This window comes from Haemaphysalis longicornis, unplaced genomic scaffold (assembly GCF_048455015.1).
Source record: "Haemaphysalis longicornis isolate Haplotype H1 unplaced genomic scaffold, Haemaphysalis longicornis Haplotype H1 scaffold_18, whole genome shotgun sequence".
Taxonomy (NCBI): Eukaryota; Metazoa; Arthropoda; class Arachnida; order Ixodida; family Ixodidae; genus Haemaphysalis; species Haemaphysalis longicornis.
Genome location: NW_027526282.1, coordinates 7,619,322 through 7,636,528, shown reverse-complemented (window position 1 = coordinate 7,636,528; position 17,207 = coordinate 7,619,322). Strand labels below are relative to the sequence as shown.

The window sequence follows — 17,207 nt, the reverse complement described above, 5'->3', positions numbered from 1 at the left end:
GTTTCATATGTACTGCTTCAGTTTTTTCCGCAACTCCCTTAACCCCGACATTTTTACTCTGCGCTTGCTTCCCTGGTTTAATAAACACGACTACTGCAGCCACTGCTACTAAACAGCACCCCCCCCCCCCCCAAAACAAAAAAAAAAAAAAATCAGGAGGCGATGACCTGACAAATTTGAATTGAACCGTGCGGCGCAGCAACGCGGAGTATTTCCACGGAGCCGCCCGCCGAGCTGTGCGAGCCGCGCCGAGCGCAGTGGCTTTAGAACTACATTCGTACTGGTTTGCTTGACTAGCACTCAATATCAGCCACCGCAAACTGCACCAACCGTTGACTGCCAGAATAGTTAAACGAGAGTAAACCCTGTGTTTCGATTATTATCGGTATCCGTCAAACCAAGGAAAGCTGTCACGGCGAACTCTTTTTCCGGTCGTAGTGGCACGGCGTTCTCCGGCACTCGCGATCACTCGCTTTTTTTTTCGCAGCACATCTGGTGCGCACCCCGTATCGTTGTGCCGTTGCCGTCGTCGCGTCGCAGCTTGATCGGGCGCGTATGTGGCAGTCCGGTGCCTAGTATGACTGCCGTATCTGCAATCGCAGCCCGTGAGTGGCCCGCCGCCGAAGTCGGGCCGTGCAGCGACTCGTGAGTCACGCAGGCTCCGCCGTGCCACCGATCTTGGCGGCCAGTTGGGTCAGGCATGCAGCGGTGGGCTAGCGGGAGCTGCCCGTAATTTCCCTCAGCGGGGCCGCGCTGCTACCATGGTGGTCGCCGACCAAGGCAACTGGGTGGCCGACGTCGTGATCGTCGTTGAAGGCACTGCCAACCTCAGCCCTTACGTCGAGAGCCTCAAGAGCCACTACATAGTGCCAACTTTGGAGTGAGTTGCGTTGCCGCGATTTCTCTAGAAGTTATCTCCGGAGGCTCATGTTTTGTTCCTAAAACTCGTCACGTCGAGAACGTTTGTTTCGGATGTTCGTTGTTCATTCACATCTTTAATGCATTTCTGTTTAGCTATTCAACGCTAAAGCGGAGCTTTTGGAGTGGTTTAGGGGGCTGTTAACGCTTCATGTGTGAGCTTACCCGTTTTGACTCTTCATGTCATATCGGGCCAAAATAATGCTTTATCTGTGCTGCGCAGAACGTATTTGCTTTCCAACATCCCGTGTGAGGCAACTAATGTTTTGTTGGAGCAAAATCTAGATTAAAATTAACGTTCGCGGTGTGCGCCAAACTAGGTAGCAATGCAGTTGGTGTAAAAATGAAATGACGGCTTCCTTTCTTTTTGGTTTGCTTGCAGGTATTTCAATGGAGGCCCAATCGACGACAGGGATTGTGGTTATGACGTAAGTGATAAGAAGCACAACAAAACAATTTTCCGCTACCATTTGTCAGGTCCGGTGCTTTTCGCGCGCCCAATTGAAACGAACGCACTACCTGCCTGGTGCGCCAAGGTGATTAGGTAAATGCATAGTAATAGCCAGGCCGAAGCTACTGCGACTGCCTTATTTTTTGTCCTCTGGACATATAATTTGCATGGAAAGCCACCAGCACGACCCGGTAATGGTGATGGGGGCGGGATACGTTAAGCTAGCATGTTCTTAAAAAAATTTATGAACCGATCTTCATGTACGGGCAAATCATTAAATTAAGCTCATCCGCAGATGCTAAATTTCACCTTTTTATCTCTCATGAACCTTCCTTAGTGCGTAAAACAGTGTAAGGTGCTCTTCTATGCAGAATTGTGTTAGTATTACCATAAGATAGGAATAGTTGTCCACTAACCCTGGATGTTTTATCTTGTGGGGATGCATATGTTCCTTGAGCGTTTACAAGTCACAGAAAAGGCCCAAAGTGGTTAGTCTTCATGCGACATCACGGATTTTTTTTTTTTTTTTTCCGGCAGTGGAGGTAATAAGTGTCCCCACCTAGAATGAATACCTTAACAGCCTATTAGAGACAGTGGCAGCTGTGTTGTGTGCAAATCCATATGGCTACTGTCTTAAGATGGAAAGTTGGGCACTTTGGTTGCTAACTAAGGATTTAATGGTGCTAGCGAACATTACATAGGACAAAGGTAAAGAGAAATGCTGGCTTCGCCCTGTGCAAGTTTTCTCCTGGAAATGAGCTGTGGCACAACACTTGAGACATTGAGAGTAGGCAAAGTACAGGTACAGTACGTCTGTAGGCAGGTAAAGAAATGTGCTCATTGTAGTGAATGCGTTGAGCGGGAATGTACAAGCGCTTTGCCTAATCATATTTGAGGGAGGGAATTGAAAAAGTGTGGCATTCTTGGAAAGTCTGCCGGAGAGTGACCTCTGAGTGCACTGGTGTAACCCTGGGGGGTGTTGTGCGCAGAGCAACAGCACCACTTACGCCCTGGTGGTGTTCATGGCGGCCGACTGTGCCCCCGAGCCGGCCGCCATCTGCAATGCCCCGACCACCAACGTGGCCAAGCTGCTCTCCTGGTTCGACCGTGTCTCGTAAGTTCCTGCAGTGTTAACTTCAGCAGCTTTTGTCGTATGCCCTACAAGGTCTTTTTTTTTTTATTTATTTTTTACACTCTGAAGCTTTTTTGCCCCCATCAATAGTGTTGTTTTATTTTTCCCCCCAATAATAGTTTGCTGGGTGCCTGGACACAGTGACATTCTGGGGAATGAAATTGCTGATAGATTGGCTGACAAGGCCGCTTTCCAAAGTGGCATAGACATATTGAAGGTCCCATACCAAGACATGAAGCCACTTCTACGAAGAAAACTCTGGTAACAATGGCAACAGGAATGTGGCGAACAAATCCTTAACAAATTACATTAATAAACCCACAGTTGGGTTAGGGTTGCCACCTGCCCGGTTTTGGACAGGCCCGCCCGGTTTTTTAAACAGCGGGCCGATTGCCGGTCCATACTAAAAACCGGCCGTCATTGGCCGGTTTTTTGGCCCTTGTGCCATGATTATGTCCATTTTTTTTTTGGCGTTTTATAAGCATCAATTCAACAACTAAGACGATAAATATGTGTCGAAAAGCTACGCAAAGACACGCGAGCAGAGAAAATACGCAGGCGAGCACGTTGCCTGAGATGGAGGGGGACATAAGGGAGGAACAAAACAACGAAATGTGTTTTTTTTTTCTTGTAAAGGTGGCAACCCTAAGTTGGGTCGATATACTGCAGAAAAGCGAAACAGATTTTTTGGAATATCCATGTGCAGACTAAGAATTGGCTACACGTATGGTACTCATTCTTGCCTATTAAAAAGCACCGAGCCACCAGTATGCAAGAGATGTGGAGGACGGCTCTCAGTTCTCCATATCAGTGTTGAGGATTTGAAGACGCTAGACGCCGTCACTTATGTGAGATTTACAGATATGCCATACCTCAACACCCTTCACTATTTTTAGCAGATGAACCTATGTGTCCCACAAATTGCTTTTTAACTTACATTCAAGATATCGGATTTTGAAAACTTGTTACTTACCGTGTGTAATTCCAAGATGGTATACACCTGGATCTTTTCATTTTTAAAGTTTTAGACTGAGGGCCTTTTACACCCCATACCAATGATTTAATTTTTAGCCTCCTCACGTCCTTTCAAATTGTATTTTACTGACTGACGAACCACTGAACCACTCACTCTGACGTGGCGCTCTTTGGCCTCGATGCCCTTGTGCCATAAACACATACATACAGTCTTTTGTAATGCTTTAAAGATGTGCTCCCTTGTTTGTTTACCATGCATGATGGGGACGGAGGTTAGTTCTTTCTTGATGTTGAACTGAGTACCAATACTGATTGTAAATATTGTGAACCTAAAATGTAAATATTACAATGCAGTTGTTAAACTGTACAATTCACTTATGTGCCCCAGTTTTTTCTTATTTTCTTACTATTTTTTTTTAAATTCTGTACCCATTTCAGCTGTCTTCAACTTCAGCTTAATATCTTTGATTCCTCATTTTCTCATGCTCTTTTTTATTTATTAATTTTTTTGCCACAAGAGTCTGTTATCTCAGCTTCTTTTTTGGCTAGTTTGGGGCATCCGCTTATCTCCTCTGCATTGGGAGAACAATGCGGTTTTATGGGGTTGATGGCCAGGCCATTCAGTTTATTTGGTTCTCAGCCAAGAAAGGAGAATGGCTGCAGTGATTACTTGTTCTGAAAGGCAGAATGGTTGTTGAGGTTAGCAGCGATGGAAAACCGGTTATTCTGAAATTAGTGCTTCCTTTTATGTTGGCAAGTTATTCTGCCCGGGCTCTAAAAACAGTCGCATCACTTATTATTTAAACAACCCTGCACTAGAAGCTACAAATGTGTCCAATCAGGAGTGTCACCCGCTGCGGTGGCTCAGTGGCTAAGGCGTAGCGGTGCTCAGCACGAGGACGCGGGTTCATTTCCCGGCCACGGTGGTCGCTTTTCTGATGGAGGCGAAAGGCAAAAACGCCCGTGTGTACGAGATTTCGGCGCACGCTAAAAGGTCCCCAGGTGGTCAAAATTAATCCGGAGCCCTCCACTACGGAGCGCCTCATTGCCTGCGGTGCGTCGGCACGTTAAACCTTACAATCAATCAAATCAATTAGGAGTGGGGGTGTTACATTCAAGTTAGGGCATTTATACAATGGCACAGATTTTAATGTACATTAGCAACATTTAACAATTTTCTATGCAACTATATGAGCCCAAAAAACCAGTTACAGGTTAGAAAGGTTTAGTACATATCGACACAAATGTTTCTTGGTGGTTGTTCCAGCCTGTTACAGGTTAGGGGAGAAAGGCAGGGTAATTTTTCAGAATGATATTGCCTAGTTATTCGAGATGATAATGGTGTAAGGTAAGACGCTGGATCAATTCAAAGTTTCTGCGAGGATAAATGATAAAGGTGTTTTGGTCATGTAAGTTTTCTTCGAGATTCCGATACGGAGGCTTTGGAAATTTCAATTATTTTGGATAGGCGAGAGTTCAGGGAAGTACATCAACCCACTTTTAGTGTGCAAGCTTTTTTCAACTCGGTAGGTTGAAAATCCGGCATTGTCATGGCACGCAACATTGCCAGTGGCTCAAGAGAATAACTAAAAGGTCAAGTAATGCTTGGATTGGTCCCCAATTTTCTGGTAAGGTTCTTGAAAACGAAGTTGGTTCAGTGGGAAAGAAATTGGATGAATTTGGGCCTGGGTGGCATTCGAACCCTGGCCCTCCGGAATGTGAGATGAGCAATGAGCAATTTGAACCCAGCTTCCAGCAGTGTCGAAACCTAGCTTTGAAGCTGGGCTCAACTCCGCTCTGCGAAAGAACGGAATAAAAAAAGGTCAACTAGTGCAAGAAGAGAGATAGCGGGGCTCAGCAGTGGGCGGCCGGGTCTCAAAAAGAAGCTAGGTTGACCCCCCAGCTCTGCTGTTTCTTCAGCACCACTAGTGCAAGCTGCGCCAGTTTTTTTGGCACACTGCACCTGGACTGTTTGTGCACTTGTGGCATTTAAAACGCGGGTTGTTTCAAGTGCTCAGTGGACCAGTAAGTACTTTGGTAGAAAGAGTGAGAAAGAGAGACGGAGACGGTGCCCAGTGTGACGAGGACTTGTCTGTGTGCAGCTTTGTCGGCGGAGCCGGGGAGTCTTGCAGCCACATTGCCGAGGGCCTGGGCACGGCACTGCAGGTCTTCGACGACTTCCAGGCGTTGCGGGAACCGGGGTGAGTAGGGTAGTGTGTGTGTGTGTCCGTGCATTTAACTGCGAACTGAAGTAAGCTCTACCTAGGAGCCACTAGATCAGGTTTCAGAGTATCCGCACTCTTTTCTCTCATTGTTGGATGCTGCTGGCAGTGGCCATTGGTCGAACCGCATCACGTGACATTTATTTACCCCGGAAGACCCATGGGCGCTGACATTTCGGTGCCCCCGTGTTGCCGCATGCACGCGTTCTTCGATAAATAATTTTTCGGGGCGCAGTGCGGCTGCATGGGATGTTAAGAGTGAGTTTCTAGGCTCCAAAACAGAGAAGCGATGCCGTGCTGCTCTGTACTGGGCTGTTTCAATCGGCCGGAAGGTGGAAAACGCCTGCTTCGTTTCCCACTGGGAAAGAACGACAGTGGCCTAGCGTAACCTGCAGCCACTACAAAAGTGTAGCTTAATTAGTGGCTCTAGTGTAACCTATAGCCACTGAATGAGCTATGTAAGTGCAACTTAGCCTGACCCTGTCGCACCGATGTGCTGTCTCGAAATCCTCGAAAAGTAAACACAGCTGTCATGGTTGCCAGGCAGTGCCCGGCCACATCAAGGTCGGCCACAATTGGGCGCATAAAGCTGGCCACCCTGGTGATAGACACCTAAGTGGCCACTGGCGTGCATCAGTGTCGTTACTCTTAAGCGTAGCTTATTTAGTGGCTCTAGACCTAGGTGCATGGCCATAGGGTATTGTGTATACAATTGACTGCCTGCTCTTTAAATGCCCAAGCTTGGCTCATGCTTGATTATACTGAGTTTTCATTTGTACCCGATTCGCATCGGAGAATTTTAAAGTTGTGCACTTGAAGTTTGTTTATTGGCAGGGTTCGCACAGGTCATTGAAAACCTTGAAAACCCTTGAATTTGGAGGTGTCAATTTCAAGGCCTTGAAAGTCCTGGAATTTTTTAGTGGTCCTGAAAACCCTTGATTTTTATGGGTGATTATCAGTGGATCTGTCTTTTCACAAGGATTTAAAGTGTTTACCTTGGATTGTAAGTTTTAACTAATGCAAAAGATATTGTAACAATCCAGTCTCAGCGTTATCGCACAAAGTTACTACACATTGAGCGAATTTTTGTTGAGAACGATGCAGTATTAGGAGCAGGAACTTGTGAATTCAACCTGCCATGATATTTTTGGTCCGCTCAGCGGGAGGTATAGAAATGCGATTTGCGTCGTCCTGCTTGTTGAATGCCGTGATTATGACTTATATCGAAACAAATAAATGTTCCAAAATCTTGAGACTCAAAAAAAGAGCAGCTTGCAAAAGAAAAAAAAAAAAGCAGTCGCAAAGACGTATTCTCGAAGAGGAGATCGACAACATGAGCGTAACAGCTGCTCATTTAATATCTTAGCTGACACCCTTGCTGACAAAGCATGTGATACAAGCAACATTGCATGCATTGTGAAATAAAACCGCCTGAGAGAAACAGGAGAAACAAAGAAAGAAGAACTACTTCTAAACACCAACCCAAAAAAATAAAGCTGGGGTGCTTTTAACAACTCGTTAGTACTTATTTTAACTGATGTTCTTAGGTATTGTGCAGTAAACAACTTTTGCATTGTGTTGAAAAAGTTATATTATAAGTAATCCCAGATAAATCATTAGATGGGGCCCTTGATAATGTATTTTCTGGTCCTTGAAAGTCCTTGAAAATCCTTGAATTTCTGCCTTTGAAGCGTGTACGAACCTTGATTGGGCAGAAGAGATAAAGCAAACTGAGAAGCATTTCAAAATAAGCCATGAAAGGGTTCTGGGCAGGGGACGGGAATGTCCAGACATTTTCGTCCTGTTATCTCATTTGTATGCAAAAGTGGCACTCGGGGCTGTTATTCGTTTTGTTGTGGCACTGCCCTGTTGTAGTACGAACGTAAGACGCGTAGCAGGGCATTATGAGCGTTTGATTGCGTTTGACACATTTAGATTACCACCGTGTCATCATTGCTGCTTTGCACAGGAGTGTAGATTGTGTCAGCCAAAACGCACTTAAGGGGGGACACGGCTCTTAAAAGAGCTTCCTTTAATTTTTAAATAAACTCTGTGAAGCTGGCCAGTCTTGCTGCTTTTTCCCACTAATTTAAAAAAAATGCCATTATTTTTTTAGTAAGTCAGCTAGTTATACAAAACAGTGTTAGTCGTAGAACTGTAATCTTTACATTTTCCAATACTATGAACATTGGTGAATGCAATAAGAGAAACGGTTTCTTGATGCACCGCTTGGAACTAATTTTACAGCTAATTAAACGTTGTGGCACCAGTGGCAAGGCGCTATTTTGAATGCCCCTTTCAAACACCCAAGTTTAATGAGCTGTAAAATTAGTTCTAAGCGGTGCATCAAAAAGCCGATTCTCTTATTTCGTTCACAGGGTTCATAGGATTAGAAAATGTAAAGATTAGTTTTATGACTAGCACTGTTGTGTCTATTTCTCCAGAAATGACTAATTATCTTAATTGTAAAGGTAACTAGTTGACTTACACAAAAAATAATGGCATATTTGAAACCAGTGGGGAAGAAACAGCAAGACTGGCAATTTTCAGTGAGTTTACTTGGAAATTAAAAGATAGTTCTAAGGGCCATGTCCCCCTTAAACGCCAACTGCACTCAAATTTTCGACAGCGTAAAAATAATGTCACCGAATAGTACGCATAAAAAGAGTGTGAAATGCAAACTACTACGTTTCAAACATGAACGCGAGCAACGCAAACGGCTCACGACATTGGCGTTTTTGGAACCGAAACTGAATAGAAAAGGCGGCCTATACCGGCCAGATGTGATGTATGTGATGGAACAGAAGCGGCCACGCTGGCGCCGGCGGCCGCTCAGAGTTGCCTTCAAATGCGTGTGGTAGCGTCGCGTTTCGCACTGTGATTTCCACAGAAGAACTCCCACTCACGTTTGCCCAGGATAATGGAGTCAGGCGCAATTCCGACATCGTTTTGCTATCAATCGAAACGAAATACAGTCAAACGCCGCTACAACGAACGCTTCTACTACGAAAAGGCCTGTACAACGAAGCATGCCATATGGCCTGGCCAGATTCCGGTGTTTCCTATGTGTTGTGAACGCCACTACAGCGAATACCACTACAGCGAATTCGCCTGTTTAACGAAGAAAATCATGCGTTCCCAATCGCTGAATTGTTGTTTGATAACGAATACGGCTAGCCGCACACGTGGTAACGCGCAGCAGCGAACCGAATCCGAGCAGCAACCGGGCTGCTCGGTATAGGCTCGGGGCTGCGTCGCCGCGGCCCGCTGCTGCCGCCGATGGCACTCGCTAATGCAAACGGCCAGACCAAGGTCACCCCGGGCTATCTTTTAAAGAACTACAAAAATAAAAAAGGGCGATAATGCCACTGCACTGCTGCTCAGGGATGTAGCCAGCGGGAAGAGGGAGTTCGACCCCCCTTTCCCCCTCCTTCCGAAATATTTTCCAGGCAGCACGCGTAAGCGAGGGTTAGTGTTTCTTTCCACAAAACTCCTCCTCGGGAAGCCCACATGTTTCCTGTTACGCAGCCAGAGAGGAGACGGTTCGCCTAATCGCGCCTTTGGCCCTCGGGGCGAAGAACACAATCACTGCGGGGGCGCAAACGCCTGCACAGAATGGCGGCGTGGCCCGACTGCGGTTACTCGCTCTTTTTAAGGCGTTGGCCTGGAGCTGAACCAGCTGTACCTTCGGCCTTTCTTGTGTCGACAGACGCAGAATAGACAAAATAGGAGCGCGGAAGACATCGACAAACAATTTCCATGTCGCCTCTTAACTTCCAGGTTGGGTGGCCTTCCTTTTCTTCCGCTCCCTTCACTGTTTTCCTGCCGGCGGAAAAGCAGTCTGGACCGAGTTTCGTTGTCGGAGCAGGGTCTACAGTGTAATAAATAAAATGAGAAATGGCACAAAACAGGCACGGAACGTCGGCGTCCCAAGTCCTGACTGGCTGTTCTGCTGCTCTCGGAGCTCTTGCACTTTTTAGCGAGAAGAAAGAAGGAAAAAGGCGATCGGTGTGCAAATTTGGGATGAAACGTGTATTTCAGATTTTTTTTAGAATGACAGGGCAGTTGCGAGAAGGAAGGGACAAAAGGCAATAACGATTTGGAGGAGAGTTTTCGGGCTAGTCTTAGGGAGGCGGCAGCAGAAAAACGGCATAAGAAGAGTCAGCTAAGTGTGTGCATGCACGCACTGCCTGACTGCGGAGAGAAGCGAGTCTGTTCCTGATCTGGTCTGTAGCGTGGTTGTCCGATTGCACCGTGTTCGTGTTGCAACGTCTTGGAATCGCGATGAGAGCAGGTGAAGGTGCATGGACTAAAAAGCGACGACAAAAAGCGACAGCCTCGATGAGAAGATGAAGATCATTAGTGCCGTGCAGAGCGACCGAAAAAAAAAAGGACGTAGCCGAGGAGTATGGTATCAGCGCATCGACCTTGTCGACGTTCCTTAAGGACAAAGAAAAGATACAGGAGCAAGTGGCACAAAATAAAACGGAACGGATCTGTGCAGCCACATTTCAGGATGTTGACGCCGCCGTCTACACGTGGTTTGCCGATGTACGTGCAAGGAAGATTCCTGTCAGCGGGCCGTTGCTGTCAGAAGGCCAAACAGTTTGCCTTCGCCCTCGGCGTGGATGAAGCGGACTTCAAAGCGACGAGCGGCTGGCTGAGAAGCTTTAAACAACGACATGGCATTGTTTTCCAGACTGTGGCTGGCGAAGAGACCGACGCACCGCACGATCTCGCCGACAGTTGGCGTGAGTCCGAACTGCTGAGTGTGCTGCATGAGTACAGGCCAGAAGACACATTTAATGCCGACGAAGCTGCTCTTTTTTTATGAGTTGCTTTCTCAGAAGACCCTGTGCGAGAAAACAGATCGCTGCAAAGGGGGGAAAAAGTCCAAGCAACGTCTGATTGTGCTGCTCTGCTGCAATGCAGCAGGTACTGAAAAGCTGAAGCCGCTGGTTATTGGGAGGCCGGCAAAGCCACGATGCTTTAAGGGCATGCGTATCCTTCCAGCAGATTATGTTGCGAACAAAAAGGCCTGGATGACGGCGGACTTTTTCCAAACAAACCTGGCTTTTGCAACTGGAGAAAACAATGCACCCTCAGAATCGCAAGATTGCTCTTCTCATCAACAACTGCGCCGCACACAACAAGATCCCGGTGCTAAATCACGTGGAAGTGATTTTTCTGCCACCGAATTGCACGTCGGTGCTGCAATCATTGGACCAAGAAATCATACGGTCCGTTAAAGCCCGCTACCGCACGATGATGCTGCAGCGAATTTTGCTCAACGTCCAACACAACATTGACGGGCCAACTAGGATCAACGTCCGCCAGGCCATTGAAATGGTTACCGGCGCATGGTGGAAGGTGCCCACCGACGTTGTGCGCAATTGCTGGCGCAGTGCTGGCTTCACTGAAGCTGAAGACACAGCCGATAGATGTGCCGACGATCGTGAGTCACCCATTTCGGCCACGGAGCTGCAGGAGTCCATAAACACGTGCGTGTTGCGACGCCGCATTGGTTGTGACGGCCGACGATTACGTCTCGGTGGACGATAAGGTCCTAATTTGCTCTGACCTTACAACTGACGACATCGGGGAGGCCTTCATAGAGAAAAGGGACGCCACAAATGACCAGGCGAGAAGCGATGAAGAGCTTGCAGAGGAGCCAAGCGTTACGACTACCCGCGAAGCGATAGCGGCATTTGACGCGCTACAGATATATATCTCGTCACTCCCTGACTTCGCGCCGCAGCATGCCGTGCACCTCGATAGCATCAGGTCGGTGGTGGTTGCATATTCAGTACGTCATACTAGGTACTGTGCAGAAGAAACTTGTTGACTTTTTTTCGCCTATTGGAGTACAAATCTGATGTAAATAAATATATAGGTTCGCTGCTAATTCTAATTATTTGCTTACTTTATTCCACTAACTACGGTAAAATGCATTCGCATTTTTCAGTTATTGCAAACTACAACAGCCTGCCCGGTGAAATTGAAACTCTATCATCTTTATCATCATTTAAAAGGCTTCTTAAAAAGTTTCTTCTAGAGTACTGAATGGTACATAACAGCGATAGTGAAATTTTCTGTGTATTTTTGAGTATTATTCGTTGCACTTTTGCGTATTGTTTTTTTTTCGCTGAATGTATGTTTGTAGTGCTGCACTGGATTTTTATTAGTTTGTTACATTTCACTTTAATTCCTTCTTTTCCTTTTTGCTTCATCGTGTTTTCTCATACTAGTGAATGTAATTATGCCTGCTTTTGCTTCCTGTGGCATAGGGTGTTTAGAAATTTCACCTAGATGCGCGGTTTAGTGTTTTCTATCTCGTGAAAATTCTAGTGTTCTGATGAATATTACTATAGCTTTACATGTATAATATTGCGTTTCCTGTTATTCTATTTGTCCTTTTTTTCTCCCCTTCGGGTCCGCCCTAAATATACTACTTATTTTGTATTTCTATATTGTCAATATTGTTTTATAATTTATATTACTACTCTGCAATGCATATAGCTCTATAATATGCCACTGTATAATATGATTCTAGCGGCTTTCACTGTGTTTTATTCTTCTATGTAATATTTAACCGAGAGTCCTGGTGCAGTCTCGACTATGGGACCCTCGTGTGTATAATTTTGCTTTGTAACCTTCATCTTGTAAGATTGAATAAACTGATTCTTATATACACTTATCTGCTTTATAGGGTGTCAATTTAGTGCGCGACGCATATAGCGAAGTGACGTGTATAACGAACAATTACTACGGTCCCGCACGCTTCGTTATACAAGCGTTTGACTGTAGACAGTACAACAGTTATTTTTCCGTCAGAATGACTGCCGTTGTTGCAATCCTTGGCATTGCGAGTAAAAATGCGGGCCCTGATTTGCAAAGCTAGTTGCTCATACGGTATCGAAAAGCCGCTTTGGTTAGTCGGCGCCTTGGCTGTCACATCGCTGTCTTTGAAGGCAATAAAGGCGGGCGGGCAGAGATCAATCACTATTTTTACTATACATTACGTGCAAACAGCTTTTTGAATATCAGCGCAGTATTTTTTTCCTTGCTGCACATCAAGAATCGAATTATAAAAAGGATCTAAAACTATAAGCCAGCTTCCACTGCTAAATGCTGCAATAAAACACGAAAAAGTTACCTCTCTACAGCTGTTTTCTGCTTTCACCAGAGACATGTGCTGTTGAAAACATTTTACTTTCAACTAAACTAAATCTAGCGCTCTACAAAAGTGAATACTTCATTTGGAAATTGAAAAGAAATCAGGTTTCTTGTTTATGAGAGGAGCAGTTTTGTTAGCTTTCGCACTTCGCGAAGACGACAGCCGATATTTGTGTGGATGTATTTGTTACCACGAGCAAGGCTGATTTTGTTTCACTTACCGAGTGAGGCAAAAGTCGCACTAATGTTTATTACCCGCGTGCACAACAACTGCAGTTAGGTCATCTAACATTAAAAAAGGTCTAAGGGATGGAGGTGGCATTGGGCCAGCCAAAATAGGGCAAATATTGGACACTGAAGTGCAAGTGGTCAAGAATTTATAAGAGATCCTTTTTTTTTTTCGTGTAATAGATGCAATAGGATTGACAATGTAGGGCAAGTGTGCGTGTCGCGCTATTTTTTTTTGGTACGAATATTTTCAAGTAAAAAAGTTTTGCTAGCTCCAGATTGTTCAAAAGCGTGTGAATAGTTTGTAGGCTTGTAATATCTTTTATTGCACTGGAAATAAGGCGGATATTGCTACCTATGCATTTAGCTTGAAACATTTGATGGCGACGGCGGTATAGCGTGGTGGTGTAGCAGAGAAACCCCAGGCAAACGCGTCCCTGTGCACGGTGGAATGCTGTGCAAGTGGTTGGAGAAGCGCGAGCTCCACGGGACAGGTTCCCCAACCTCTGTCACAGGCCGCTCGGAACTTGTTTCGGTGACTCTCCACCAGGTGCAAACGTCGTCTGCACAGAGCTGCTTGGAACGACTGTACCTAGTGTGCTGTGTGTTTACGAAGCTTAGTATTTCGCCATGGTGATTTTAAGAGCATAGAGTACTTATATAGATCAAATTTGGACAAAGAAAAATTTGAGTGCAGTTGGCCTTTAACACCAACATAAAGGGGGGAGGGGGGGATAAGGGTACTGTGTCTCCTGTCCCATCTCTGCCAACAAGTTCAAGTTCAACCCTTTGGGCTAGACCGTTCCCTGGCCCACGCAGAAAGAAGTATTTGAGGAGGGGAATCCCCTGGGCTGGGACAGTGCAGGCGGGCGGAACGTTAATGTCACTGTCTGGTGAGGAGGAAATGCAGCTTGCAAAGCAGCACAACAGATGATGCGTCAAGTGTGCTGCCATAGTTCACACGTTCTTCTACGGACGCGACGCACAAAAATCGTAATATGATCGAATATGTTGTGAAAATTGCCAGATTTCTTTCTGTAAAATAAATAAATAGAATTGCTGGACACTTTAGCAGCAGCTATTAATAAATACTGCCCTAGCTACAAGCCGTACCGTGCTTGAAACGAAAGTACTACAAGGAATCCCGGAGCCGACGACGTCTGCTGATGCCGCCTTCCCGCCACAAGTAGTTTGCTCTCGCCTCTCGCGAGCTTCTCAGATTTGCACGTGCTTTTCATGTTGCACAAACAGGGTGGGGCAGCTAGGACAGTCTAAATATGATCTAATGGCATAGAGGAAAACAACCATCATTCACTGGAACTAATCATAGCTAGATTCTCAACCCCTTGTTTTTTGTTAGTGTAGGTTTCGCGGTCTAAAAATCAAAGCGCCTTCGTCTTACGACAGTGGTGTTTGAAACGCGAAGATTTCTTCCGCAGCAAATTGACTCCAATGAAAGTCCAGTCGCGCGAGGAATTCGTCGGCATCGTCTGCCCACGACAGCAGCCGGCTTATGCACTGACTGACCTTGAACCGGCGGGCCTTTTTCCTTTGGCGCCTCATGACAGAGGGCGCATCAGTACTGTGCCCGGCGCTGTGACTTTATCGTGCCGCCGGAGCAAGCCCTGTTGCCCCTCCGCGATAATTCTTGCTCCGTGCCCTGGCCCCACGATAGCAGAACAGCTCATGTGTGCCGTTCCCTCGGTACGGGCAAATGCAGGGCGGTGGTGCAGAAGCACTGCATTCTGGTGAGCAACTCGCCGCCCTACCGGCTGCCTTCCCTGGAGAGCCCCATGTACGCGGGACACTCGGTCGACCAGCTGGCTGCCATCATGGCCGAGGTATCTCTCTCTCAACCTCGGGGCTCTCGCCTTGGTGGTACCCAGCCTTGGAAAGTGCTTGCATGTTAGCAGATGTGAGAGAGCAGTGGCATAGCCAGAAATATTTTTTGGGGGGCTGTTATATGCCACCATAAAGAAGAAGAAAAAAAAAAGTGATTGGGTGTCCCAGAAAAATTTTAGACATTTTTTTGCTTCAATAAACCGGCACTCTTATTATTTTTGTTTTTACATTATGGTATATCAATTCGGCTTGCAAATAGCATTGGCAAAAAAAAAAATTAAAGGAAAAGGGAGGGGGTAGGTAGTGCTCAGAAAATTTTGCGGGTGTTCTCACACAAAAACACCCCCCCCTGACTGCACTTCTGCAAGAGAGGCTTTTCACATGATTAAGCCCTTAGATTGCGTTCCACAGTTGGGATCATGCTTTTGATTATTGTGGCTACAGGCACAGGTGCCATGGCCCAAGACGTTTTGACAGATACTGCAAGCATGCAAAATTTTCCCCTGTGGGTAATGGTGCTGTGAACATCATGAAATTTTGTGTAAGCCACCTGGGATAGATCAGTGTGGACACTGGTTAAAGTTACATGTATTGGCTACCACAAGTTTATTTGGCAGGCATTTATGTGTTGAGGGGTTTGACACTTTGTAACACCAAGTCGAGTCTACTCTGCGAGGTGCTGCCCCTCATGTTTGTGAGGTGACAAATGGGGCACGGTACTAATGAGGGCATTGGCTACAGCGGGTAAAAGTTTCTACAACCACCGAAAAACGGTCCCTTTCTGCAGTTTGCTCTTATAACTAATTACGTTTCTCTGAGACACCCTGGATAACCCATTCAAGGGGTTGAGTTGCCATAAACTTGCCTGGGAACACGTCCTTTTACAATAATTGCTACGACTAACCCCAGACAACATCCTTATTGTTGCGGAGCTTCAAAAGAAGACACAGACAGGTGTATTAAACAAATGTGGGGCTTGAAAAAAATTTTTAATCCTTGACACTCCATGCACTCTGTAAAATTCATGACTGTACAAAGCATGTTTGTAAAAAACTTTTGCTTCAAATGTTGAGGTGGCCCCATTTCCTGACGGCTTTTTTTCACACTTTGTTTTTTTCCTACACCAGAGGCAGGTCAACTTCAGCATCCTCTCGCCAAGGAAGATTCCAGCCCTGTACAAACTCTATGAAAAGGTCAGTCCAGCGTTTTTGAAAGCCTGGGAGGCCGAAAAAGACACTTGCAGCCTGTTTTGTTTTGTCCTCATCATGGCATGATTCGAAATGAAAAATCTTACTGATGGAAGAAACTTCTCCTTTCATGGAATTCTCAGTTTTGTCCATTTCATCTCCATTTCAAATTGTGCATTTCGAGCCATAAATTGGCGATTGGCCGAAAGCAGACGACCAAGGCCTTGGTTTCTGCGCACGTCATTGGTCAGAGGACTGACAAGTACAACTGTGTCATGACTGAAATGGACGCGAATGGTCAATGGTCATTTCTGAAATGAATACTCGGAATTCCACCCCCGGTGTTATTTACAAACTACAGCCATGTCTACCCATAAGTAACGCTGAAAACCATGAGCTGGGCAAGGTGTCTTCAATGGACCTTTTTTTCCAGTAGCACTCTGCGCATGCACTGCCCTCGCACCCAGCGACCGACCCGCCCTTCTTGGGGGGCAAAATGTTGACAAAACGACGCCATATTGGGTCAGCCAGTTGCGAACGCCGAGCCAGCTAAGTGGTGCTCCGTCTTCTGCGCCCTGAAAGCGGCCAACAGATAGGCGCTACGGCTGCCATCGAAAAATTTCTCTGCCACCAAAACCATGCGTGGTGCCTGGGACGGCATCTTCAACTGCGCAGGGCAGGCAGAAGAAAAGGGGGCGTGTTCTTTTATAATCCCCCAAGTGTAGTTCAGGTGGCCGCCGCAAGAGGGCTACGCTACTGGAAAAAGGTCCATTGAGACTGGGATGCACGCTATGCTGTTAGGATGCCGACTCTTCGGGGTGAGCGTCTGAGGTGGAGGGTGTGTCTGCCTGGCTGTTTGCTGCAGGCTGGGGGAGACCTGCAGAGTGCCCTGTGCAAGAACTATGCCAAGGACCGAAGGCACATGGTTCTCCTAAGAGGGTACCAGCTACAAGGTGGGCCACTAGCTGCAACCCCTTTTTTGTCGTAGTTATCTGCCCAGTTTAAAATCGTTCATTCAGTGCTTGTGGCAAAGCGAACAGCAGCGCAGTTGTTGTTTACGTTGCAATGGACGTGTG

At 46.3% G+C, this 17,207-nt stretch overlaps 1 protein-coding gene across 27 annotated transcripts in view; it reads left to right on the top strand.

Moving 5' to 3' along the window:
- The first annotated feature begins 352 nt into the window (after window positions 1-352).
- LOC144166609 (mediator of RNA polymerase II transcription subunit 25-like) overlaps window positions 353-17,207 on the top strand; it is an 81,566-nt gene continuing 64,711 nt past the window's right edge. For 4 of the 27 annotated variants that reach the window (XM_077696128.1, XM_077696127.1, XM_077696126.1 and 1 more), the window contains exons 1-7: window positions 358-880; window positions 1,301-1,346; window positions 2,359-2,483; window positions 5,579-5,677; window positions 14,823-14,943; window positions 16,072-16,137; window positions 16,997-17,084. In XM_077696128.1, the coding sequence (XP_077552254.1) occupies window positions 762-880; window positions 1,301-1,346; window positions 2,359-2,483; window positions 5,579-5,677; window positions 14,823-14,943; window positions 16,072-16,137; window positions 16,997-17,084 (664 nt within the window). In that variant the 5' untranslated portion in view covers window positions 358-761. Of the gene's footprint in view, window positions 881-1,300; window positions 1,347-2,358; window positions 2,484-5,578; window positions 5,678-14,822; window positions 14,944-16,071; window positions 16,138-16,996; window positions 17,085-17,207 lie in introns of all 27 variants that reach the window. The other 23 variants (XM_077696132.1, XM_077696131.1, XM_077696130.1 and 20 more) reach the window with 17 other exon arrangements.